A 26,757-nucleotide genomic window follows, 5' to 3' on the forward strand; every position below is an offset into this window, starting at 1 on the left:
GCTAGTCAGTGGCAGCATTAATACTATTATTGCCTTATGGATGAAGTGCACAAGGGGTTTTAGAACACAGTACGTCACTGCTGTCTGTGTTGCTATGGTACACTTTATGGTGCTTTACTCTCAGTGATTTTTGTTTGTTCATTTTTGTGGTATGTTTCTGCCCATCATACTGTGAGCTAATCAAGGGCAGGGACAAAGTCTTCTTCATCTCAATAGTTAGCTCAGTGCCTGGCATGGAAGAGGTACCAGGAAGGGCCTGTTGCATGAATGCATGAAAGACATCCCTGCATTCTTCCTTGTACTAATCTGGGGCTTGTCCACTCATCTCCTTAAGTCCTGAGGTCTGTGACTGCAAGTCACACGAAACCTCATAACTGCCCTGGGTCTCCCCTGAGCCTGTGAAAAGAGGAACTCACGTCATCTCTGGCCCTGTCTCTCCCAGCCTTTGTGCTTCTGATCGGAGGCATCGAAGTCGGCCTGTCCCACTTCCCCTTCTTTGCTTGCCTCTCGTCGGAGTTCCGGCTGGTCAGCTCCATCCTGGGGTTCAGCTACTCTCTGATCTGGTAAGATGGACTCTGCCTGCCTGGCCTCCTGCAGTTCCTTTGGCCATGGCTGGACTCTGGACAAGGAGCTGGAGGTGACCTGAGAGCTCTCTTTGGAGGGCACCTTGCCCAGAACCGAGCCCCAGGGCGGGTGGGCAGAGTGACTGGTCCAAGGCCCACCGAAGCCCCTCCTTGGAAACTGCACTTGAGGCTTCAGAAGGTCAGGCCTGCATTCTGTCTGCTCCACAGGAGGCCGCTCATGAGTAGAATACTCCCAGAAGTCAGGGTTGTAGAAAAATTCCTTTCTGTCAAGTGCCATCAGTCCCGTGGTTAGAAGCAGGAGTCCCATTTGGGTTCTGCTTCTCCTTGCTGTCGCTGCTTCCCTGGGAGCCCAGGAGAAAGTGCAGGTGCCTCAGCTGGGCATTCAGTGCTGTCGCATTCTGGCCTCTCCCCATCTCTCCATGCCTGACAGTCTCTAGCACACACCTCCGGTCATGCAAGACTCCTATACTCCTTTCTCCGTCCACTTATTCATTCAGCAGACATCCCGCTGTGAGCCAGGGAAAACACTGGAGGACAGGACAGACCCTCATGGAACATGTGTTCTGGCCTCTTTGTCTACATATTGCTATTCCCTGTGTGGATCGTCTTCCCCGACTTGGCCCAGTGATAGATACATGCTCATCCTTCGTGGATCAGAGCCCTCAGATGTGGGACCTTTCTGACCCTCCTCTTGAGCGCTGTGCCCTCAGCGCTGACACCGGACTGGCACAGAGCTGGCCCTGGGGAATATTTTCTGGCTGAATAATCCCATGAACACTTCTACTCTCCAGCCCTGAAACTCATCTCATTGCCTGCATCCCCCTTACTGGGTTGGCTTCCCCGCTACAGCATTTTCTGTGGGGCAGGGGTCCCAGGCCCAGTGTGTGATCCAGTGCAGGGGGCTCACAAGCAAATGATACCCCAATGGCTACAATTACAGAGTTTGTGACTTGCTTTTTAAAAATTAGAAGAGAGGGTATTCAGGGTAAGACGTGGAATAATATCATCTTAACAGCCTCTGCCAGACTTTCTGAGCAGGAGAGGAGAGGGTGGTCAGAGCCACTTAGCAGCTTGGGCACCTTGGGCACCTTGGGGGTATGACCAGGAATGTGTGTCCAGCCAGGAGAAAACGTTGAGGCTTATTGCTCAGGGCAGTGTTTACAGACAGGGCATGTCCTGTCAGAAAGAGCCTCGGTCCCAGAGTCAGGACACCTGGGTCTTGGTCCTGGCTCTGGGTGTGACTCTGGAGAAATCCCTTCCCCTCTCTGGGCTTCAGTTTCCCCACCTGAGTGATGAGGGGAGGAAGTAGGAGACCTCTCAGTGTCTTCCTGCTCTGCCGTTGTGGATCCCAGGACTATGTCCTCAGTGAAGATGTGTTAAATGAATTCAGTGTGCATGTACCTAGGCACAAGCTGTATGCCTGATCTGGGTGGGATGTACTGGGAACCAGTCCTCCCAAGAAGGATTCGGAGGGGAGGTGACTCCAGGCAGGTGGTATCTGAGCTGTTTTCACAGGGGCTGTGCTGGGAAGGACCCCAGGACCCCAACCCTGGTTTCTGTCCTGCAGGTTTGCTGTCACCACCCTTCACATCACACAGTGTCCCCATGGGCAGGTGAGTCCCTGCTGAGCTGTATTTAGGGTATTCAGTCCTATCACCATGGCCAACTCGCTGTGTGACCTGGGACAAGCCTTTGCCACTCTGGGCCTCAGCTTCCTCGTGTGGACAAAAGGGGAGTTGGAGCCATTCATGATGCTTCCATTTGTAGAGCATCTTGTGTTCATCAGGTGTCATTCACAGGAGATGTTCTCTCAGTTGATGCTCATAGCGGCCCCTCAAGGGAGGGAAGCTCTTAGCAAACCTGTTTACAGGTGAGGAAACTGAGGCACAAGTATATTATGTAACTCTTGAGAAGCAGCAGATTTGGGAGTTGAGACAAGGTCTGGCTGACTCTCAAGCTCATTTGTTTCCATTCCTTCATGTAGCCTCAGTTTCTCTGTCTATAAAATGGGAGACTCGAACTAGATGAATCCCTTATCACTTTGCCATGCATCGTCTTTCTCAGAATTAGAGGAAGATGGTTCATCTGTTTAGCCCTGTACCCCAGGAAAAGGAGCAAGATGAAAGAGGGGTGTCACACTGCACCTAGAAGGGTTACCAGGTGTGTGAGGGGAGTACGAAGAAGCCATCTGGGCCAGGAGCCCACAGGAGCCTTGCCAAAGCCTTTCCTGGGCTTCAGTAACTATGGAGGATTAAAGGGTGTGACAAAGAGAGTCTGGGGGGAGCTGGACTAGAAAATGAGGCTGGTAGTCTGGGCCTTCCCTCTGCATCTCTGCACTGGGATTGAGGGCATTCCGGCACAACTCTGCCCCAAAAGAAGCCCTCCTTCCCACTGCTCACAGTACCTGAGGTTCAGGATCACAGGTATTTTCTTTGGAGTCTTGGAGAGCTTTCAGTCTTCCAGAGGTTCTTTGGAAATTTGAAATATTCATGGTTAATTGGCAGGGTCTCACTTCTATGCGCAGAATCACTAACACCAAGAACTGCTATGTGCCAGGCGTTGTTCTAGGCTCAGTTCCAATCACTAACCGGAGAACCCTCAGGACACTTTGCAGACAGTGTGTTAGTGCCATTCCCAGTTCACTGGTAGGAAAGCAAGGTTCAGGGGCTAACATGACTTATTAATTAAAGATCATGGGACTGAAATCCAGACTAAGGAATTAATGAAAATTTGTCCTCATGTTTTCAAATGTATTTATGAAAACTTTATTTATAAAACTGAGACATTAGAAAGGGTCTCAAATGTCAAATATTAGGGGAAAGTTTAGATAAAGTTTGGTTCATCTAAATAATGCACTATTATGCAGCATTAAAAATAATGTTCACAAATAATTTGTAACCATGTGGAGAAGTGATTATGCTAGACACAGACCTACATACCTGGTACTATCTCTACTTATAATATATATAGCTATATGGGTATAGATAAAGATGAAAGACACTGAAATACTGACGGTGGTTATGTCTCACATATAAGCATATGCTGGAGAGGAGGATGAAGACACGGGCCCGCACGTCTCAGAATGTGTCCGTCCCCCAGCCTAACATCACTACATCCAAACTCTGATTTCTCCTTAGGGAGAAATACTCTGGAAACATAAAAAAAAATGAAACTAACCAGTAAATTGTGAAAGATACATAACAATATGATTTGTCTTAAAACAGTGAAAAAAATTGTTTATCAAAATGAAGCTAAAAATAGAAAAACTATGAGCACCATCTTGAGAGACCTGTTACTCTTGGGAGCTTGTGTTGCTCCCAAAATGATGACACTTATGGGCTCTCCCTCCCTCCTTCCTCCTTCCCCCACTCCCTCCTAACTTCCTTCCTTCCTTCCTTCCTTCCTTTTCTTCTTCTCCTTCTCCCTCTCGCCCACCCCCTCCCCCTTCCTCTTCTCTCTCTCCCCTCTTCTCTCTCTCTTTCACCCTCCTCTCTCTTGTGAGTAGTTTCCAAAAGTAATATTTAATACCTAATGAGAAAAAAGCCATGAAAGCCCTTTGTATAAAATTAAATAGGGGTGCTAAGACTCAAGTCCAGGGCTGCTGGACTCCAAGTCCACTGCTTGTTCTGATGATGTGGGGCTGGGGGAGCGGGGATTGGCTGCTGACCTCCAAGCTCTGAGAGGGTGGGCCCTGGTGGGAGCAGGCTGGGGCAGGCAGGTTCCTGTGCACAGCCTCACCAGTGGCCTAGCCCTTCCCTACCTAGAGCCCACGCCCCATGGTCTGCTTCTGTTGCAGTTTGTGGGGAAGTATGAGACTGTCGTGTTCTACTGGCCCTCACTGCTCTGCCTGGCCTTCCTTCTGGGCCGCTTCTTGTACATGTTTGTCAAGTCTCTGAGGGTCCACCTGGGCTGGGAGCTCCAGACGGTGAGTACTAAGTAAAAACACCATGTGTGTCCTGACAGATTAAGTTTTCCCAACAGCCTTGTGAGGTAGGTACTATTATTACTTCTCCCACTCTGTATTAGGAAACTTGGACCCAGAATTGTCAGTTGCATCGCCCAAGCTCGCATAGCTAGTCTATAGCAGAGCCAGACCTGGAACCCAGAGAATTTGGTTGTTGAGGCTCTCTCTTACCCATTGTGCTTCTTTTTCTAGTTCGTCAAAGTAAAGAGTTAGGTTGTCTGCATGAGATCTTTCTTTTTTTCTTAATATAGGCATTTACTGCTATACACTGCCCTCTTAGAACTGAACTGCTTTTCCTGTATCCCATAAATTTCTGTATGTTGTATTTCTATTTTCATTTGCTTCAAGATATTGCTGATTTCCCTTTTGATTTTTTCTTTGACCCATTGGTTGTTCAGGAGTGTATTGTTTGTGAATTTTCCAATTTTCCTTCTGTTATCAACGTCTAGCTTTTTGTGGTCAGAAATTATGTCTGATATTATTTCAATCTTCTTATGTTTAAGACTTGTTTTGTGGCCAAACATATGCTCTATCCTGGAAAATGTTCTTGAGAAGAATATGTATTCTGCTGCTGTTATATGGAATGTTCTATAAATGTCTGTTTGGTCCATTTGGTCTATAGTGTTGTTCTAGTCAGCTGTTTCCTTATTGATTTTCTGACTGGATTATCTATCCATTGTTGAAAGTGTGGTGTTGAAGTCCTCTACTATTATCATGTTGCTGTTTATTTCTTCCTTCAGTTCTGTTAATATTTATTTTATATATTTAGGTGCTCTGATATTAGGTATGTATATGTGTTTACAATTTTTATATCATTTTGATGAACTGACCTCTTTATCATTATATAATGACGTTCTTTGTCTCTTGTGATAGTTTTTGACTTAAAGTCCACTTTGTCTCATAAGTATCACCCCCCGCCCCTGCTCTATTTTGGTTACCATTTTTATGAAATATCTTTTTCCATCCTTTTGCTTTCAGCCCATGTGTGTCCTTAAGGCTAAAGTGAGTCCCTTGCAGATAATCTATATGTGGAATTTTTTTTTAAATTCACTTAGCCACTCAGTGTCTTTTGATTGGAGAATTTAATCTGTTTACATTTAAAGTGATTATTGATAGATAATGACTTAAAATTGTCATTTTGTTAATTGTTTTCTGTTTTGTAATTCCTTCTTCCTTTCTTCCTTTCTTCCTTTGTGATGTGATGATTTTTTTGTAGAGGTACGCTTTGATTCCTTTATCTTTTGTGTGTAGAATACAGGTGTTTTTCTTTGTGATTACCATGAGGCTTAAATAAAACATTTTATAGTTATAATAGTCTATTTTAAGTTGATAACAGTTAAACTTCAATTGCATAGAACTCTATACTTTTACTTCTCCTCTTCAACATTTTATGTGATTTATGTCACAGTTTACTACTTTTTATACTGTTCAACCATTAACAAATTATTGTAGCTATAGTTATTTTTAATACTTTTGTCTTTTAACTTTTATACTAGGATTAAAAGTGATTTATGCAGCACCATTACAGTATTAGAGTATTCTGAGTTTGACTACATACTTACCATTACTAGTGATTTTTATACTTCCATATGTTTTTGTGTTGCTAATTAGCATCATGTTATTTCAACTTGAAGAGCTCACTTTAACATTTTTTGTAGGCAGGCCTAGTGGTAATAAATTCCCTCAGTTTTTGTTTGCCTGGAAAAGGACACTTTTGGCAAGAGTCGTATTCTTGATTGGCAGGTTTTTTCTTTCTGCATTTTGAATATATCATCCCACTTTCTCCTGGCCTGCAAGAATTCTGCCAAGAAATCCCGTGATATCTTTAAACGGGTTCCCTTGTATGTGTACTTTCAAAATTCTCTCTTTGTCGTTGACTTTTGACATTTTGATTATAATGTGTCTTGGTGAAGACCTCTATATATTCAGTCTGTTTGAGGCTTTGTGGATCTGGATGTTCATTTTCCTCCCCAGATTAGGGAAACTTTCTGCCATTATTTCTTTTTTCCCTCCCAAATTTATTTATTTATTTATTCTTTGGCTGCACCGGATCTTAGTTGCGGCATGTGAGATCTTTGTTGCAGCCTACGGGGTCTTTAGTTGTGGCGTGTGGGATCTTTTAGTTGCAGCATGCAGAATCTTTAGTTGTGGCATGTGAACTCTTAGTTGCGGCATATGGGATCTAGTTCCCTGACCAGGGATGGAACCCAGACCCCTTGCATTGGGAGCGCAGAACCTTAGCCACTGGACCACCAGGAAAGTCCCCACTATTTCTTTTTTTAAAAAATATTTATTTATTTTATTTATTTGTTTTCCTTATTTATTTATTTTTTGCTGTGTCAGGTCTTAGTTGCAGCACATGGGATCTCTGTTGAGGCATGCAGGATCTTTTCATTATGGCGTGTGGTCTGCTCGGGTTTCTCTCTAGTTGCGGCATGCAGGCATCTCTCTAGTTGTGACGTGCAGGTTTTCTGTCTCTAGTTGTGGTGTGCAGGCTCCAGGACACGTGGGCTCAGTAGTTGTAGTGTGTGGGCTCCAGAGCATGTGGGCTCTGTAGTTTGTGGCATGTGGGCTCTCTCATTGAGGCGCGCAAGCTCAATAGTTGTGGCACGTGGGCTTAGTTGTGCCGCGGCATGTGGGATCTTAGTTCCCCGACCAGGGATCGAACCCACATTCCCTGCATTGGAAGGTGGATTCTTTACCACTGGACTACCAGGGAAGTCCCCCCATTATTTCTTTATATAGCTTTCTGCCCTTTTCTCTTTCTCTGTTCCTTCGAGGACTCCGGAAGGACTCCCCCACCCCATTGACCCCCTGCCCCATTTCCCTGCTCTTAGCTTTCCCCAGACTATTCCACCATGCTGATCCCCTCAGTGTTCTGGGTGGTGTGAGACAGGAATGGATCTGTTGGGCAGTGTCCCCCAAGGCTGGGGAAGCTGGGCTCTCACTTCACTTTTATTTTCCCTCATAGGAGAAATTACAAGCTAAGAGGGCCTTCTCTCTATGCCCTGAGCTATACTACTTTGGAGGAGGAGTGATGTTGGTAAAATGAAACTGTTCTCCTTGTTCTCTTTCATGCATCTATTCTTGGAGTTTTTGCTTAACTAGAGTGCTGTAACCTCCAAGGTAGATACTTGGGCCCCCACCAAGGTACTCTCACCTGTGGGGGATTGTCAAAGTTGGTGTATCTGAGGGCATATGGGAACTGGAACCTCCTGTTCCTCCAGCGTGCTGATGTCACTTACAAGTCAGAATTATAACCAGGTCTTTTTTACTCTGCGCAACATCTGCAATATATAAGATTTCATCTCACAGTGTGTAAAAGTTACATATTCAATATATTGGCAAAACAGGTGACTATTGTGGAAAGCTCATTACACTTGGAGAAAACATTTCCAAACATACTATTAAAGTTCATTTCAAAATAAGAAATGAGCAAGAGAAATTCCTTTTCATAAAAAATAAAAACACTGGGATTTTGGGTGTTTCATTTCTGGAACAGTGTTTTGAACTATGAAGAGAAATCACCAAATCTCAAAGGGAAAAATCGACTTCACAAAACAAAGGCTGGTGTAAAGCAGTAAGCAAAAGAGTCAAGGAAGGTCAGGCCTCTGGCATTTCATGAAAGAAGTGCTTGGGAAACAGGAGACGGGACCCTACAGTCTCTTCAATAAATGACGGGTGTCTGGGAATGGCAAGTTTTACCGAAAATCCTGGCCTCTATGGAAATAGCCCCTCAAAGAGACCAAAGCCCTAACAAGACTTTGTGAGCCAAAACATCAACCTCTCTCTTTTCTCACAGGAAGAAAAGCCTTTCCTGGAAGTTCACCAGGCAGAGCACGTCAAACAGCTCCTGAGGAAGTGCCCCCTGCAGTAAGCACAGTTATATTTGTTCACACCCCTCGGTGTTTGCACCAATATTGATGAGCCCTGACCGTGTCAGAGCCCTGGAGATGACTGGAAGAGCGCTGTTTTAGGACACTTGTTTGCTAATAACAGCAACTCGACTCAAATGGGATTGAAGAGAAACAGGAAAGTTATGGCCTTACATAGTTAAAAAGCCTAGAGGTCGCCAGTTTTCAGACACAGATGGATCCAGGGGTTTGATTGATATAATCAGAACTAGGTCTCTTTCCCTCACCTCTCAGCTCTGCTTTTACCTATGTTAAACTCTTAGTTAGGTAGGCTTCCTCCCTGTGGTGGCCCCCAGAATCTCTAAGCTTATACCCTCCTGTCTTAAGCTCATAGAGAAGAGAATGTTTTCTTTCAAATAATTCAAACAAAATTCCCATGAATGTGTTTCATTGGATCAAGTTGGACCACATGGCATCCCAGAACCAATTACTGTGAGTAGGTGATTGGAGTAAACTGATTGTTAAACCAGGGTCACATGTTCACCGTGGGAACTAGGAAGTGGTTCAGCTTCACTTAACCACCAGGACTGATGGTGGGGAAGAGTAGATTCCCAGACAAAAACTGAGATGTTGTTACCAATAAAAGAGGACATAGCTCTTGGCCAGGCAAGAACACCTGGTCTTCAGTGACCATTCAAGTCACCCTACCCCTGCCACTGCCACTGTGCACAAGGGTATATTCCCAGAGAAGGGATATGTCTAATCCAAGGTCATAGTGGCAAAACTAGTTCTTTGGTTAGAGTTACGTTTGGCTACATATAGCAGAAAATGCAAAATAATCATGGCACAAATAAAAGAGAGATTTCTTTCTTTCTCATGTAAAAGAATTCTGGAGGCAGGCAGTCCATACTAACCCTGGACTGCCCACCACGCAGTTTACCCATTGTCTGTCTTTCTGTTCCAGTAACGTAGTGGTTTCCATCATGAAGGCTGTCTGTGGCCCAAGATAGATGCTGGGGCTCCAGCCTGGGCCAGCTACCATGTCTGCCCTTCAGATGGCAGGCAGGAGAAAAGAATGAAGTCAAAGGGAATCCTCCCAGCTGTGTCAGTTCCACCTGACCAGCCTCCCCAAAGTCCCACACCACATCTCTGGTCACGTCTAATTGGCTTGTTTAGTCTTGGTCACTCTTAGCTGTAAGAGAGGTCGGGAACTATAGCCTTTAATTTGGTAGATTGCTGTACTGAATAAAACTGAGTCTTTGTTCTTAAGAATAAGGGGAGAATGAAAACTGTGGAATCTACCAGTGCTCTTTGTCTTCACTATACTCTAAGGTGAAGAAGAGGAGATGATATTATTTTCAGAAGAATCAGGCATTTGTTTACCAGCCACAACCTGTCTTCTCTTGATGTTTATTCATTCACAGAGAGAGAGAAAAGTCTTGGTTCCAAATCAGGATATATGAGTGGGACCCTTACTTTCAGTTCCCAAGCAGGATGATTGGAACCACTGTGTTGGCTTTCATCTGCCTGTACCTTGTAAGTAGATCTAAGCAAATCCTTTATTGTTTTATAAATGGGGTGGGTCTAGGATAGGGGTTGTTCTTTAAAAGCTGGGTCAAAATTGAGTATCTGTAAATCAAAGAAGTACAATTCTTTGACCCCACCATTTTGACTCCAAGGACACTTATACTCATGTGGTGAATATTACTAATAAATATAATCGAGTTATTTACAGAGACTTCCAGTTAACAATTCCACATGTAAAGAGCTTGCAAGATGCCAATCCATCTTAACAACAAATACAAATCTGAACAAATTGAAGAATCAACAACTCTTCTTAGATCCCTAAGAGCAGTGAGGTCATGGAGCAAAACTTTACCCCTAAAACTGAAGAGACACGATCATCACAGAATGGAGCAGAAACCCCATGGCAACCAGTGCCGAGGTAGGAAAACCTGAACTGTAATTGATGCCATCAATCAATTGGATATTTTGGAAATCCAAAGACTACTTCATCAACAACAGCAGAATACACATTCTTCTCAAGAGTAAATGGAAAATTCAACAAGATAGACTATATCCTGGACCATAAAACACGTCTTAATAAATTTAAAAGAATAGAAATCATACAATGTCTGCTCTCAGATCAAAGTGGAATTAAACTAAAAATCAGTAACAGAAAGATAACGGAGAATCTGCAAGTAGTAAGTATGAAAACAACACACTTTAAAGTAACATATGAGCCAAAGAAAAACATCAAAGGAAATTAAAAATATTTTGAACAGATGAAAATGAAAACACAACTTATCAAAAGTTGTGGAGGCAGCAAAAGCAGTGCTTAGAGGGAAATTTATAGCATTGAATGTACATATTAGACCTGAAGAAAGATCTTAAATCAATCGTCTAAACTTTCACCTTAGGAAACAAACAAACAAAAAAGAGCAAATTAATATGCAAAGTAAGCAGAAGAATAGATGTAATAAAAATTAGAGCAGAAACCTATGAAATTGAAAACAGGAAGTCAAAGTACAGAATCAAAGCATTTCACGTGGTCATTGTTATCTGAGATAAAATGTCTGAGTCAAAAGCAGGGTCAAATGGCAGGATAAAAATTGTCTTCTGCTCATTTTAAATGTACTAGGATGATACCTATATAAACTAATCCTATGATTAAGTTTTAAGTGGATGTATTAGGTTATGATGAAGTACCACATAAACCCACAAATTTCAGTGACAACACTGAATATATTTTTGCCCACTTAACAGTGTTGAGTGAGTGTTGAGGTTTGGGAGGTAGCAGTCTTCCACGTGTCTGTTCCATAACTGGTTTCTCCATCATGTGCCTTCATCATCCCTGAGCACCCTCACCACCTGCATCCAGTCAGCAGAAGGAGAAAGCAGGCGGTGAAATGCCTGTGAGAGTTTTTCAAAGGCTATGTGGACCCAGCACACATTCCTTCCACTCTTCTTCCATTGACAAGAACCTTGTTATTTACCCACATCTAACTCAAGGGAGGCTGGCAAATGTAGTCCAGCCCGTGCCCAAAAAAGGGGAGAAGAGATTTTAATGGACAACTAGCTAGAGTTCTCTGCAGCAGTGGGTAAATCACTAGGGGTTATTGTGTTTATTAAATCATTATTGGTTGTCTACTCTATGCCAAACACTATACTAAGACCTGGAAGAGAGAAGAGAGCTGGTTCAGCAGAGTCTTGGCCTGGGAGTAGCCCATGGTTTAAGACAAGAAGATAAAATACGGTATGAAGTATTGCCGTCTAACTAGAGAAAAAGAAAAGGTAAAAGTGCTTTGGAAATTTAGTGAATTACTCTGGATTGAGAACCTGCCTGAAAATAGTAGCATTTGAGCTCCACATTCAGTTCGGTTGATGAAGTAAAATGGCGTCAGGGACTCTAGAAGCAATGGCATGATGATGGGGGCATGAGGGCAGGATGACAGGATGATAGGAGGGGAGCAAGCATGACATGCATACAGGAAACAACACCTCCTCCAATTTGGTCATTGCCAAGATACAAGAAGGGGAACAGTGAGAAGTGTTTGGAATTGTCCCCAGGGTCACCCCTTATTCGAAGTCCACTCTGTTTTAATTATTTCACTCTGATTTAATTAATGTTTGAAGAGTTCTTTGAGCCCTTGTGGTGCCTACTCTTATATGCTATTGTGTGAAGAACAGAGTTTGGGGTGACTCCTGTCTCCAAAGAAGTCACAATCGCATTCATCTCAGTAGAGCAAGTGTCCAGAGTCTACTGCAGATGAGTTTTGAGCTTCAGAGAGTTTTGACCTCAAAACCAAAGAGAGACCCATATGTTATTCATATACTGAGCTGGACTCAGGTGAGACCTTGAAACATTTGCTCTGTGTCCCCAGTTCATTGTCATTGAGTTCTGCATGTTCGTGTATGTGAGAGATGAGCTAGATGTGTTTGAAGGCGAATTGGAGAGCTACGTCGCCTCCATGAACCAGACGGGTACCCTGACCCCAGTCCTCCTGCAGGTGAAAGAGCTGATTAACGTCACCAAAGGTAAAACCATCCTCCACCTTTGTTCCTGCTGCCTGTGTAGGAAACAGAGAGGGACTTGTGACCTGTGGCAGGTGCACACCTATAATGATTATTGCTGCTGGTCTTGATATTACCTGTGTTACAATTGCTCTATGCCTCCCTGGGTTGACTCAAAGGAAAAAGGGGTCAGGACACAGGCCATTTTGTTAGAACCTATTTGGGGCTGAATTGAACATGCCCTGATAATTTTCTAATCTCAAATAGCCTATTTTGTTTGATGCCAGTGGAAACAACTAAAATCATCATATTTTTTTCACTTTGGAAAAGATAAAACAGTGGTCCATGACTTTATTATTATATGGAAAGTTTACTTATATCATTCAAATTTAATTTCTGTTTAGTTCAGGTTGCTATAACAAATTACCATAGACTGTGTGGTATAAAAACAGACATTTATTTCTCACAGTTCTGGAGACTGGGAAGTTGAAGGTGCTAGCAGACCTGGTGTCTGGGGAGGGTCTGTTTCCTGACTTGCAGAAGGCCACCCTCTCTTTTTGTCCTCACATACTGCATGGAGAACAGGGAGAGGAAGCAAACTCGCTCATGTATCTTCTTATAGGGCACTAATTCCATCATGAGGGCTCCACCCTCATGATCTAATCACCTCCCAAAGGCTCCATTTCCAAATACCATCACATTGGGGATTGGGGTTTCAACACATGAATTTTGTGGGGGGTGGGAGACACACACATTCTGTCCATAACAGTCACTTTACCTTAAAATAGTAGCTTTCTTTGAAAATGACATACTCTAATTATATGTCCATTGCCCATGAAGGAAGGAAAGTTCTTCACTATTCCTTGTTGAGAAAGAACCTGGACAAGATGTCAGGATAAACTCTGTCATTGGACAAGTCAGGTCCCTTCTCTTGGCCTCAGTTTCCTCATCTTTAAAATGGGACTGGGATGAGGGTACCAAATGGTTTCCAAAAGCCTTTGTAGCTCTGACATTTAATGGCTGTAAATTACCATATATTCCTTAAGCCATGAAACAGGTGATGCCAATAATATTTTCACTTAAGACTCACAAGCTAGTAGAATATCAAAACCAGAGGGGAATAGATCTACTGTGAATTATTTGAGGAAAATTCTCTTATACATACATGACATAGAAGGTTACACTAAGGTGGGTACTACTTCTTCCATATTACCATACTTTTTTGTTGCCCTTGAACACTTCTATTCATCTTTAGTGTTCTGCCTGATGAGTCCCTTCCTATACACTCAGCGAGCATATTCTAATGTTTGATTTAATACTACTTGTTTTAAGTCATACTTCAGATAATTCACGTTTCTACCCCTGTTTTGGGCAACTTTTTAATGCTAACCTCAGTTACTTGGTCTGGGTGAATTGTAGTGAGTATATCACCATATTCACTCATGTTTTATCTCCTCTTTGATATATTTCTCACGTTTAGACACTTTAAGAATCAGTATATAACATTTTCGCTCTGTCTCAATCTCTTCCAGCTTTAAACAGCTGCCCTCTTTCCAAGAGAGACTCTTAGGCTGAACATGCTTCATCTTTGGGATGATAAAGGCATTAAATTAAAGGTGTGTGGTCATGTTCTTGCTGCTGGCTGGAAAAAGTCTGCACTCACTCTTCTTGTGGCCAGACTCCTTCCATCCTCTCCTTCCAAGGATGTGTCCCCTGCATCCCCTGGGGTGAGATTTATGGTGATTTACCCACATCCTTTGTGTTGGTGGAGGTTTGGGATAGAGCAATTGCCTAGTCCTGGTGATGCTGATAAAGACACATCTGAAACTTGAAAGGAATGGAAATCAGCTTTCTTTTTCCTTCTTTTTAAAAACAGCTTTATGAAGATATAACTCATATACCATACAATTCACTCATTTAAAGTGTACCATTCAGTGGCTTTTAGTATTTTAAAATTTATGCACCCATCACCACAGTCAAATTTAGAACATTTTCATCACCCTAAAAGAAATCATGACCACTTTCAGTCACTCCCCATTTCTCAACTCTCCCAGGCCACTATTTTCTGGCTCTATAGATTTGCCTATTCTGGACATCTTATATAAATAGAATCATACAATACATGGTCTTTTTTGATTGGCTTCTTTCACATAGCAAGATATTTATAAGGTTCATCTATATCATAGCATGTGTCTCAGCTTCATTCTTTTTTATTGCTGAATTTTATTCTGTTGTATGAATATACAATATTGTATTTATGTATTTGTCTGTTGATGCAAATTTGGGTTGTTTCAACTTTTGGTTATTATGAATAATACTGCTGTGAACATTCATCTACAAGTTCTTCATATATTCTTATATATCTTGGGTATATACTTAGGAGTGGAATTCTGGATCCTGTGGTAATTGTGTTTAAGCTTTTGGGGGAACTGCCAGACCATTTTCAAAAGCAGCTTCGTCATTATGTATTGCCATCACCAGTGTATGAGGGGTCCAGCTTCTATATCTTCATCCACATTTGTTAATATCTTTATTTTTTATTATAGCCATCTAGTAAGTATGAAGTGGTATTGCACTGTATTTTTTTTAAATTGAAGTATAATTGATTCATAATATTTCAGGTATACAGCAAAGTGATTCAGATATATATATATATATATATATATACACACACATATATATTATTTTCCAGATTCTTTTCCATTATACGTTATTACAAGATATTGACTATGGTTCCCTGTGCTATACTGTAGGCCCTTGTTTTTTTTAATCTATCTTATATATAGTAGTGTGTATCTGTTAATCCCAAATTCATAATTTATCCCTCTTCCTCCCCCCCCCCCACCTTTGGTAATCGTAAGTTTGTTTTCTATGTCTATGATTCTGTTCCTGTTTTGTAAATAAGTTCATTTGTATCATTTTTTTAGATTCCACATATAAGTGATATCATGTTATATTTGTTTTTCTCTGACTTACTTCACTTAGTATGATAATCTCTAGGTCCATCCATGTTGCTGCAAATGGCATTATTTCATTATTTTTTATGGCTAAGTAATATTCCATTGTATGTATGTACCACATCTTCTTTATCCATTCATCTGTTATTGGACACTTAGGTTGCTTCCATGTCTTGGCTATTGTAAATAGTGCTGCAGTGAACATCGGGGGTGCGTTGTGGTTTTGATTTTCATTTCCCTGATGGCTGATGATGTTGAGCATCTTTTCATGTACTTATTGACCACTTGTACATCTTCTTTGAGTAATGACTACTGAGATTCTTTGCCCACTTTAAAATTGGATTATTTGTCTGTTATTGAGCTGTAAGAGTTCTTTGTATATTCTATATACACATCCCTTACAAGAGATATAATTTACAAATAATTTCTTCCATTCTGTGGGTTGCTTTTGCACTTTTTTGATGGTGTCCTTTGAAACACAAATGCTTTTAATTCTAATGCGGTCTAATATATCTTGTTTTCTTTTGTCACTTGTGCACGTCTAAGAAACCATTGTCTAACCCAAGGTCACAAAGATTTACTCTCATATTTTCTTCTGAGACTTTTATCATTTTAGCTGTTACATTGAGTGTATGATCCATTTTGATTTAATTTTTGTATACGGTATGAGGTAAGGTTCTAACTTCATTGTTTTACATGGGAATATCAGTTTCCCCTGCACTATTTGTTAATAGGCGTATTCCTTCCCCATTGAATTGTCTTGTCATCCTTGTTGAAAATACATTGACAATGGGGGTTTACTTCTGGATTCTCAATTTATTCCATTGGTCTGTTTGTCTATCTTTATGGCAATATCACACTGTCTTATTACTGTAGCTCAAGAAATGTGAGTCCTGTAATTTTGTTCTTCTTTTTCAAGGTTGTATAGCCTATTCAGGGTCGCTTCATTTTTATATGAATTTTAGGATTAGCTTGTCAATTTATCCAAAAATGACATTGGAATTTTGACAGGGATTTGAATCTGTAGATCAATTTAGGGAGTATTGCCATGTTCACAAAGAACAACCAATACGTAAAAGTGATACGTTTTTCCATTAATTTAGGTCTTCTTTAATTTCTTAAAACAAGCTTTTGTAGTTTTTTTTTTTTTTTTTCGGTACGCGGGCCTCTCACTGTTGTGGCCTCTCCCGTTGAGGAGCACAGGCTCCAGACGCGCAGGCTCAACGGCCATGGCTCACGGGCCCAGCCGCTCCGCAGCATGTGGGATCTTCCCGGACCGGGGCACGAACCCGCGTCCCCTGCATCAGCAGGCGGACTCTCAACCACTGCGCCACCAGGGAAGCCCTATTCTTAAGTATTTTATTCTTTATGATACTGTTGCAAATGCAGTTGTTTCTTACTTCATTTTCATATTATTTGTTGGTAGTGTATAGCAATACAATTGACTTTTATATATTGGTCTTGTGTCTTACAACCTTGCTGAACTCATTTATTAATTCATTTTACTTTGTTTGTTTATTTATTCCTTAGGATTTTCTATATATAGGAACATGTTGTTGGTGAATAGAGATAGTTTTATTTCTTCCCTTGCAGTCTGGATGCATTTTCTTGCCTAACTGCCCTGGCTAGACCCTCCAGTACAATGTTGGATAGAATTGGCAAGAGCAGACATTGATTTTCTTATTCTTGAACTGATGGGGAAAGCAGTCTGTTTTTCACCAGTTAAGTATGATGTTAGCTGTGGGTTTTTTGCAGATGCTTTTTATCCAGTTGAGGAAATTCCCTTCTATTTCTAGTTTATGGAGTGATTTGAGTTATAAAGAGGTGTTGGATTCTTTCGAACGCCTTTTCTGTACCTATTGAGAGTTGGCTTATACAGAAGCTTTTACTTCCTTCCCTCTGTCTCCGTCCCTCTCTCACAAGCACACAGAATCATTCTGAAAGCAAATTAGGTACAAAATAGTAAAAACATACTGAAAGATGGATGAATGAATAGTCAAGACCCTGATTCCAGTTACCGTTGCACAAGGTGACTGTTTATTGGGTAACCACCCCCCCAAAAGCGGAGATTGGAAGTTCAAGAATTAATGATGTTTTACTACGCTGGAGGCTACCTACAATGTGTACGCTCCATAATTTTCTTTTTCTATTACTCACTGTAGATTGAAAATATTAATACCAAAGGCAAAGATTATAAATACACAGGAAATAAAGGATATCGAGGGTGTATGTCTAAAATGAAACAGAAAATAAGCAAAATGTTATTTGCACAAGAGGTGTGTTAAAGGAAGTACAGTATATTTTGCCCAAACCTTTCTGTTGTGAGTTTCTGCATTTTAGTTCTCCGACCAGGGATTGAACCCAGGCCCTCAGCAGTGAAAGTGCGGAGTCCTAACCACTGGACCATCAGGGAATTCCCTCTGCATTTTAAAAATAGTTTCTGGTTCATCTTCTGAGACCTCTCTTATCACCTTTTCTGTTTCAGGAGTCTGGGTGGTGACTATCTTGCCTGCCTCCCTCACGTGTGTGAGCTACCTGTTTCACATCTTGGCTTGTTACAGGTAAGAGGGTTCTAGGAGTCATTTGTGTGTCTTCAGCCGGGAAAGCAGCTGACAGACTTTTCTCAGAATTCCCAGGCAGTGCCAGCAGTGCCCAAACTGGGAACAGCAGTATATATAGGGTCTAGGGACAACCATACCTATTGGTAGTAAAAGACAAAAACAAACAGACAAAAAACTATTGATTTGAGCTCCCACTATAAGCTTGACATTGTGATTAGAGTCTTCTTTTGGTTTTCAGCAAAACCCCAAGCGGTACTTTCATCTCCATGTTCACCTGCTGAGCAGGCGAGACTCAACACAATAACTTTAGCCACAGGCTGTTAGCAGCTGATCTCGTCTTCTGGCGCCTTCTGACCTAGTCATTTCTTGTACACTTCGGCATTGCTACTAGGTGTTAGACCCGCCCTGCTCTCCAGGACTAATCACACTGCGCTCCCAGCAGGTGAATCTGGCTCAAGGGGACCTCACAGGAGGTTGGGACAAGGGAACCAGGGGCATCCGTCTCTAGAGCAGCAGCACAGGAGGAGGGGATGGCCTTCAGTATGTAGCTGGCATTTGCATGCAGACGGAAGTTGAATTTAGGTATCTATTGCTCCCTTTTCTCTCCATTTCTCTGCCTTTGTCTCTGCCTCTCTCTCTCTCTCTCTCTCTCTCTCTCTCTCTCTCTCTCTCTCTCTCGCTCTCTCGCGCTCTCTCTCTCTCTCTCTCTGTCTCAGTCTCTAGTTCACAGTCACCCACTCACTCACAGGAAGCCCAGGGCCAATTCCCACCCCTGCAGAGCATCCTGCTTTTGCATCCTCCCCATCTGGCTACTCAAAGGTTGGGTCTCTTGCAGATGACATCTAAGTGAAGACTCTGCTGGCACAAAGAGCCCCAGTTCTCCATCCCAGCCCTGGCTTGCTCCCTGTCTCTGCTTTCTTCTCCCTGGGCTCTGTGGGTGGACTGGACACTGCTGCTTACCCTTTCCCTGCCTGTTGTAGGGATATGTCTGCTCCTTCCTTCATTAGCCTACAAGTGTTTGGGAGATATTCACTGAGGCATTTGACCGCAACCAGGAACAACCACAATGCAGAGCTGGCTGCATGGATGTGGGTGGAGGGTAGCTGAGGGCACAGGGACAAGAAGGCCCCTGTGGTGGGGAGGCCTCCCTCCCGTCCAGGCTGGCCCTTCCCTCCCACACCTGTCACCCAGGAGTGACAATCCCCGCCCTGCCTCCTTTACAGGACCATGGGGCAGAGGAAATAATGGATGAGAAAGCACCCTTTGGACAGCACTAGCACTGTGCCAGTATTGTTATTTTTCTTATAATTATGCCAACCTATCTACAGGCTTGTGTTTTAAAAACAAAGTTACAAAAATATTTAGTGTAAAGTAAGTCTTCTTCCCATCAGGGCCCAGATTGTTGCCCAAGAGCTAAGCACTATTATTCATTTTCTGTGCATCCTTCCAGAAATTTTCTCTGCAAATATATCTGTGCATGTTTGTATTCCTGGTTGCACACCTCTGGTACTGCCAAACAGAAACACAATGAAAGCCACAGATACAATTTTACATTTTCTAATAGACACTATTTAAAAAAGTTAAAGGAGAGGTGAAAATAATTTAATATGTTATTTAACCCAGCATAACTCAAATATCATTTCATTATGTAATAAATATGCAAACTATTAATGAGATACTTACATTCTTTATTTCATACTAAGTTTTCCCAATTCACTGGTGATAAAATTGCAAAATAACCTGGAAATTGCTGGAATGGGATGTTAAGAAAAAAGGAGGATATAGATGTGAATGTGGACTGTGAACAAAACTATGCCAACCTAATCTTTAGGCAAAAGGCCAGGCTGAGACGGCACATGGGAAAAGCACACAGTGATTTCTTTGGGTGCTGGGATTGTGAGGAATTGTGGCTTCTTTTTCATTTCATTTTATGTTGTTATAAGTGGGGGGCTATCGTTAAAATTGTTTTACCTGTTTTGAAATAATATTATACAGGTAATGTATATTCATTGTAGAGAAAATAAGAAAATAGATCAAGCTAAAGAAACTAAAAGACACACACACAGTCTCAACTCTCACATTCAGTCACCATTGAGATTAGGTAGCTATATGCTATTTTTACAAAATATATTAAGTTTAAGATTTCTAAATCATCAGGAAAATGCGAATCAAAACCACAATGAGATGTCACCTCACATCTTTCAGAATGGCTATTACCAGAAAGACAAGAGATAAGTGTTGACAAAGCTGTGGAGAAAAGGGAACCCTCCTACACTATTGGTGGGAAGGTAAATTGGTACAGCCACTATGAAAATAGTATGGGGGCTCCTCAAAAAATTAAAAATAGAGCTACCGTATGATCCAGCAATCTCACTCCTGGGCATATATCCAAAAAAGTGGAAACAGTAATTTAAAAAGATACATGCACCCCAGTGTTCATTGCAGCTCTATTTACAATAGCCAAGATATGGAAGCAACCTAAGTGTCCAGGGATGGGTGAATGGGTAAAGAAGATGTGGAATACACACACACACACACACACACACACACACACACACACACACACACACACCAGAATACTACTCAGCCATAAAAAAGAATGAAATCTTGTCATTTGTGACAGCATTTATGACCTTGAGGACATTATGCTAAGTGAAATAAGTCAGGTGGAGAAAGACAAATACCATATGATTTCACTCATATATGGACTCTAAACGAAACAAAACTAAAACTAAACTCATAGAACAGATTGGTGGTTACCAGAGGTGGGGTGGGGGGAGTGAAATGGGTGAATGGCATCAAAAAGCACAAACTTTCAGTTATAAAATAAATAAGTCATAGGGATGTAATGTACAGCATGGCGACTACAGTTAAAAAATAGTGAATATTTGAAAGTTTCTAAGAGAGTAGATTAAAAGTTCTCATCACAAGAAAAAAAATTTTGTAACTGTGTGCAGTGACAGATATTAACAAGACTTACTGTGATCATTTCACAATATATACAAATATCGAATTATTATATTGTACACCTGAAATAATATCATGTTATATGTCAATTATATCTCAATTTTCAAAAAAAGTATTAAAAAATGATTTTTAAGCCCTGGTCATGAGCATTACTAACGCCCACTTTTTCTTTAGAAAGCAAATGAAGAGGTTGTGGGCAGGAGATAAACACTTTCTCCCTTTGAAGTTCCATAATCCTTCCTCGTCAGAGAGTGTGGTAAGTCTACAGAGGCCTCTCTCTGCTCCGAGGCCAAAACCTGCTCTCCTGCATCTCAGACGGAGGGAGAGGGGCAAGGAAGAGCTCTGGGCTGGGGGTCCAGAGTCTTCAATTCTAGTATGTTCTGCTGCTGGGTGACTCGGGACAGCCACTGTCCCCATCCAGCCCTCAGTTTCCTCATCTGTAAAATGAGGACAATCATGACACCTGCCTTGGTGGGTTGGTGGGTGACCCTCACATGAGACAAGGATGCTGGACACGTGTTAGAGGTAATCAGCATGTCTCCCCTCTCAGACCCTTTTTTCTTTCTAAATCTCAGGTGGCCATTGCAAGGTACTCTGGCTGGCAGATAGCTTATATTCTGTGGGGTAAGTGCCCTCACATGACCCATTCAATTCAATACACATTCCCTGCGCACCTGCAGAGTCCTGGCTGTGGGTAGGGAGGAGAGACGTAGGGCAGAAGTGGCCCCAGCTCTTCCTTGAGGGACCTTCCGGAAGGAGTGAGAAGCACACATTCGTGTAGGTCATCATCACCACCTGTCCTGTGCCCACGGGGTGTGTATGCTAAGGGCGGTGGTGACCCAGAGGAGGAAGTGACTGTCCACACCCAGGACAGGGCAAGAAGCCTTTCTAGTGGAGTTGATGTTTGAACTGCACCTGGCAGGGTGAGCAGAAGGTCAGCGGTCATGCCAGGCAGAAGACACAGTGCAAGTAAGAGTGCCAGGACCTTCGCTTGGGAGGAGGCTAGAGGGGAGACTGCAGGGTGGGACCTGTGTGACTGGATCCTGAAGGGCCTTGAGCGACCACCGGCTCCCTTGACCCACAGGCTACCTCATCATCCACGTGATGCAGAGCCTGTGTGGCCTAGTGATCATGTACAGCCTGGTGCTACCTGTCATCCACAATCAGGCCCTGGAGATGCTCCGAGGACTGGGCATCGGGATGTAAGTGCTGGGTGGACTTCGTGTCACTGCCCAGGGCCTGGGAGCTGGTGGGCCCTCACAGCTGCTGTTTGAAATACCCCTTCCCTGCTGGGCTCTCACCAATCCCTGGACCCATGCTCCCAGCTCTGACCCAAGGATGGGCTAAAATACCAACTCATTGTGATGGGAACCTCTCAGTTTACAAAATGTTTCCACTCTCACCGTTCAATGGTGTCCTCACAATTGTGTCTGTGGGAGATATATATGTGTCCATTTTATAGGTGGAAAGATTGAGGTTCAGGGAGGTGAAGTGAGAGAAAGGACAGTATAGTGGAAGGAGAGAGGGAATCTGAGCTTGGGTTTTAGATCAGATGTGTGGCTTGTAAGTGCCTCTCTGAGCCTCAGTTTACCCATATGGAAAGTAAAAGTGAATGCTGACATTATTGAGAATTCACTACACATCTTTTCTCTTAAGAACTCTTTGAGGTTGGGACTTACATTAGCTCCCTTTTTTCAGATGAGGAAACAGAGGCACAGAGAGGCTGAGCAGTTTGTCCCAGGGGAGGAGGCAGGACTGGGAGCTGGGCAATCTGAAGCCAAAGCCTCTTTAAACCACCACCTCACATTGCCACTCAAAGAATGCAAACACAGGGCGTAATGCCCTCTGGGGACCTCCCTGCTCTGAGCTCCTTTGTTCCAAACTCACCTAGAGCTTCCTGTGAGTCTGGGGCAGAACCTGCCCTGTCCACTCTCCCGTGGCCTTCATGAGCTCTTCTAAAAACCCCATCCTTTCTTTGATTCCTATGCTGTTAAACCACTCAGCCCAGCTGCCACCCCTCAACAAAAAGACATAATTAAATCCTGGAGTTCTGGTCTGGAGCCAGAAGACCTGATGATGCAGCTTTAAGAAAGTCATCTGCCCTTTGTGAGCCTCAGTTTTCTCATCTGCACAGTGGGCAGGAGAATGCTCTGTAGGCATAAAGGGCAGAGCTCAAGCTACTGTTGGTCTGGCAGGCAGTCAGCATCTCTCTTCTCTCTATCAAGGGGCATTCGAGATGGGCTTGGGAAGAGTGGACAAGGCCACCTCAGCATGGTCTCACCTTGTGTTTCAGCCTCACCATATCCATCGTCCTGGGCCTCATGGTCCTGCAGGTATGGATTGCCGCCAGCTTCTTCCTGCAACCAAAGATGGGAACAGCTGACAAGCAGAAGCCCTTGGCTCTCAACAACAGGTGAGGGCAGAGAAGGGAGCGGGGCATTGTAGGGCTTTGGCCTCAGCAGTCTCGTTCCTTCCTCTTCACCCTTGGCAGGTTCCTGGGTGGACTCTACACTCTCTGAGAGGGTGAGGGGCAGTGGTTCAGAGCCGGGGCCTAACTGCCTGCAGCCAAATCTTGGCTCTGCCCCTTATGAGCTCTGTGACCTTGTGTGCCCTTACTAAACATCTATGAACCTCCACTTCCTCATGTTACAAATAATTGTGCATACATCAGAGAGGTGTTCTGAGGCTGAAATGCATTAAAATATGAACTTAGAACAATAGTGCCTGTCCCATGGGTAATCCTTTCTAGTTCATTCATTCAAAGCTGTTCACTCATGGAGGAAACAACACGGGCACTGAGGATAAAGAGATACCCCACACAATCTGCCTGTGATGTGCTCACGGTGCACTGGAGCCGACAGACACAGACATATAGGGACAGTAGAGTCCAGAGGGTGTGAAAGCATTGCAAGAGAAACATGAGTAACGAAGAAGGGGGTGGTGGAGGAGAGGCAGGGGGGTGGGGGTGGGGGGGGAGAGGCGGGGGGGTGCAGGAGAGGCGGGGGTTCTCTTTCAGCTACAGGCGGGACATGTGAGCTGAGGTTGGTGGGATGGTAAGATTCCTACAGGCAGAGATGAGGAGATGGCGTGGCTGCAGCCCCCGCTGCACCGATGCAAGCAGGAAGCCATGAAAGGGCAGGATGTGTTGGGAGAAGAGTGAGAATCCAATATTGTGGCCATGCGGTGGCCTTGGATGGTGAGGGACAGGAAGGAGGTACAAAGTGGTAATGCCAGAAAAGCCCCTCTCAGAGAGGACCCCAGAATTCATATGCAGTGTTTGGGCTTCATCCCGTAGGCAACAGGAGACCGATCACGTGATCAGATGGTCATTTGAGAAATTTCATCTGGAGGACTTGGAGCAGTTCTAGCTGGGGGCAGGTCACTGTTGCAGTGGACAGTGGGAAAGCCACACCCTCTGCCATAACCACAAACCCAGCTGTAGCCACATGAGGTTTATAGTCCCCACTCACATTCAGCCTGCCCTGGGCTCAGCACCCTCTACACTGTTTCTGAGCCAGTCCTCACATCACCTGCGAAATGGGGACAGTCAGCTCCTGCTAAGAGCACAAGGTCACACGGCTAGGAGATGGGAGACGTAGGCTTTGACCACAGGTCTGGGGGGCCCCTGAGCCCACCTGCGTAGCCACCTTCTCATACTGAAAGGCGCTGCCCCTCCACCTGCTTTTGTCTGCAGGAGAGCTTTCCACAACTTCAACTACTTTCTGTTCTTCTACAACGTGCTGCTGGGCCTGGGCGCCTGCCTCTGCAGGCTTCTCATTAGCTGCATCCTGGGCACGTGGCTGATCGCCCGCATCGACAGGACCATTCTGCAGAGTGGCTGTGAGAGAGCAGACATGGGTACGTGGCCATGCATCTGGGGAGCGCTGGCCTTGTACTTTTGCAGAAGCTGCCTGGAAGTCGGGTACCAGAGGCCTGAGTGCATACTTCACTTATGCTTAGAGCTTATCTTCCCATGGAGGCTATAAAGCTGAATAGAAAAACAAAACAAAACTATTCAGCCCAATGGTCAGAAGGGAATTCAGGCTATTAAATACTTGCATGTTTGACAGACCTTTGAGATAGAATGAAGGGCAGTAAGAGGTAGCGAATTCTATCTGAACAGTTAGAAGGTAATTTGTGAATGCGTGGCTCTGAAAATGTTGAGAAAACACATCTCAGAATTACTGGTGTTGTTAGCTGCAAGCTTAGTTAAGAAAATGGTTTGTTCAGTTTCGATGCGCCCAAATCAAAGCTTTTTCTGTGGAGAAAAAACAGTTTTTGTCCTATTTCTGGCCCATGTCTGTTCATTCACTCATTCATTCATTTAATGGCTGCTGCCTTCTTCATATAAGACACAGAGGCTCCTAGCTGCTATGAGCTTCAAATTCCCATAAAATGAACAGATTAGGGTGTGATCTCTAAGAATCTTTCCAGCTCCTTATACCTCATTTTCTAGATTCTCCGCAAAGACACAGGCACCATTTGGGAACAAAGTGATGCTGCAGTTGCGTCATAAAAAGCACAAGCTGGGCCATCCTGGGACGTACTGCGTGGCCTGACTTGCCTTCTGGATTTCAGGGTTCAGTGCGTGGATTGGCATGCTCTATGTGGATCATTATCACACCAACCCTGTGCTCGTCAGCTTTTGTCACATCCTGATCACAGGCCACAGAGAGAGGAGGCTGCAGCAGGCCATCAAATACTGGTACCTAAATCAGTCAGCAGGTAAGTCTCCTGTTTGAACCTACACTGGGGTCGGACACCAGGAAACACGTACCTTCAGGCTTCCCTGGGATCCCTGAGATGTCCCAGGTTCCTCCTTCCCTGCCCCTCTTCCTCCACACTCCCTGCCCTGGGAGCCCTTCTTACCCAGGGGATCAGGAGGCTTTGCCTCCAGTCAGCCTGGCTACAGGACCCCTGAGGCCTTGTGTCCTTGTCCTGCCAACTGGGCTCCTTGTTTCCAGAAACGAGCTCTAGTTCTGCTAGCTGAGTCCTTCATTCAACCATTTGTTTGAGATGCTACCCATAGCTCAGGCTGCAAGCCAGGTGCCCTCCAAGATGGTGTGCAGTTTTGCTTAATTTGCCCCATTCCTTACCACAAGCTCTCCCAGCCACCGACTCCTATCCCCTGAAGGTTCTATACTGTCTACTCCCACCCCTGCCACCCCTATTATTCTGCTCTGCCTTCCGCTGGGAAGCCCTCCAGTTAGCCATGTTCTGTCGTGGACACTCAACACTGACCTGGACCGTTTTCATTGCTATTCCCAATGCTGCAGATACCCAGATCTGTGGGACAAACTCACATCCCTCCAGCCGCCCTCATGTCCCCAGGAGTCCTAGTCCAGCTCCTTCTTCTACACCTCGCACCTTCTGGGCAGCTTTTGCTACAGCCTCTGAGAAGGACAGAGACAAGCTGCCCCCTCCTCCCAGCCTACTGGTTCTGGTTCTGTCCTAGGTCCCCGCACCTCAGTGAGGTCCAGGACAAGGTGGCTACTGCTGCAGACCCTGATCAACAACCCCAGACTGGTCACGCTCAGAAAATCAAGGCCAGGTCATGGCTCCCGGGACTTACCCAGATTCTGTTGATGTGCTCGGAGAGCTGACGTTGACCTCCCACATTGCGACAAGGCCGTTCCAGGACATCTGCCCCTGAGAAGGCCCAGGCTACCCAGCAGCTGTCCCCTGCAGTGTGATGGGATGCACAGGCGCTGTCCACACAGATGGCATACAGGCCAGCAATTCACGGGGTGGCACTTGGGCTGAACAATGAAGTCTCAGGTCTAATTCATTCCCTTGGTAAAAAGATCAAGAACTAAAGAGAATTTCTGTTGAACAAACTTTGCCCAATAATGATTT

The 26,757-nt window shown here is 43.9% G+C and overlaps 1 protein-coding gene across 1 annotated transcript in view; it reads left to right on the plus strand.

Moving 5' to 3' along the window:
- Positions 1-26,508, plus strand: part of LOC111188112 (stimulated by retinoic acid gene 6 protein-like) — a 61,427-nt gene extending 34,919 nt beyond the window's left edge. The window contains 15 exon segments of the mRNA XM_089913448.1: positions 443-563; positions 2,152-2,197; positions 4,381-4,509; positions 8,351-8,421; positions 9,827-9,938; positions 12,287-12,440; positions 17,859-17,934; positions 21,076-21,157; positions 21,477-21,525; positions 21,986-22,103; positions 23,195-23,314; positions 24,596-24,759; positions 25,480-25,626; positions 26,357-26,467; positions 26,470-26,508. Coding sequence (XP_089769574.1) covers positions 443-563; positions 2,152-2,197; positions 4,381-4,509; positions 8,351-8,421; positions 9,827-9,938; positions 12,287-12,440; positions 17,859-17,934; positions 21,076-21,157; positions 21,477-21,525; positions 21,986-22,103; positions 23,195-23,314; positions 24,596-24,759; positions 25,480-25,626; positions 26,357-26,467; positions 26,470-26,504 — 1,535 coding nt within the window. The 3' untranslated portion in view covers positions 26,505-26,508.
- The last annotated feature ends 249 nt before the right edge of the window (positions 26,509-26,757 follow it).

This window comes from Delphinapterus leucas, chromosome 6 (genome assembly GCF_059928025.1).
Source record: "Delphinapterus leucas isolate spDelLeu-1000000601 "Yukka" chromosome 6, BTC_Dleu_Yukka2, whole genome shotgun sequence".
In the NCBI taxonomy this organism is placed as follows: domain Eukaryota; kingdom Metazoa; phylum Chordata; class Mammalia; order Artiodactyla; family Monodontidae; genus Delphinapterus; species Delphinapterus leucas.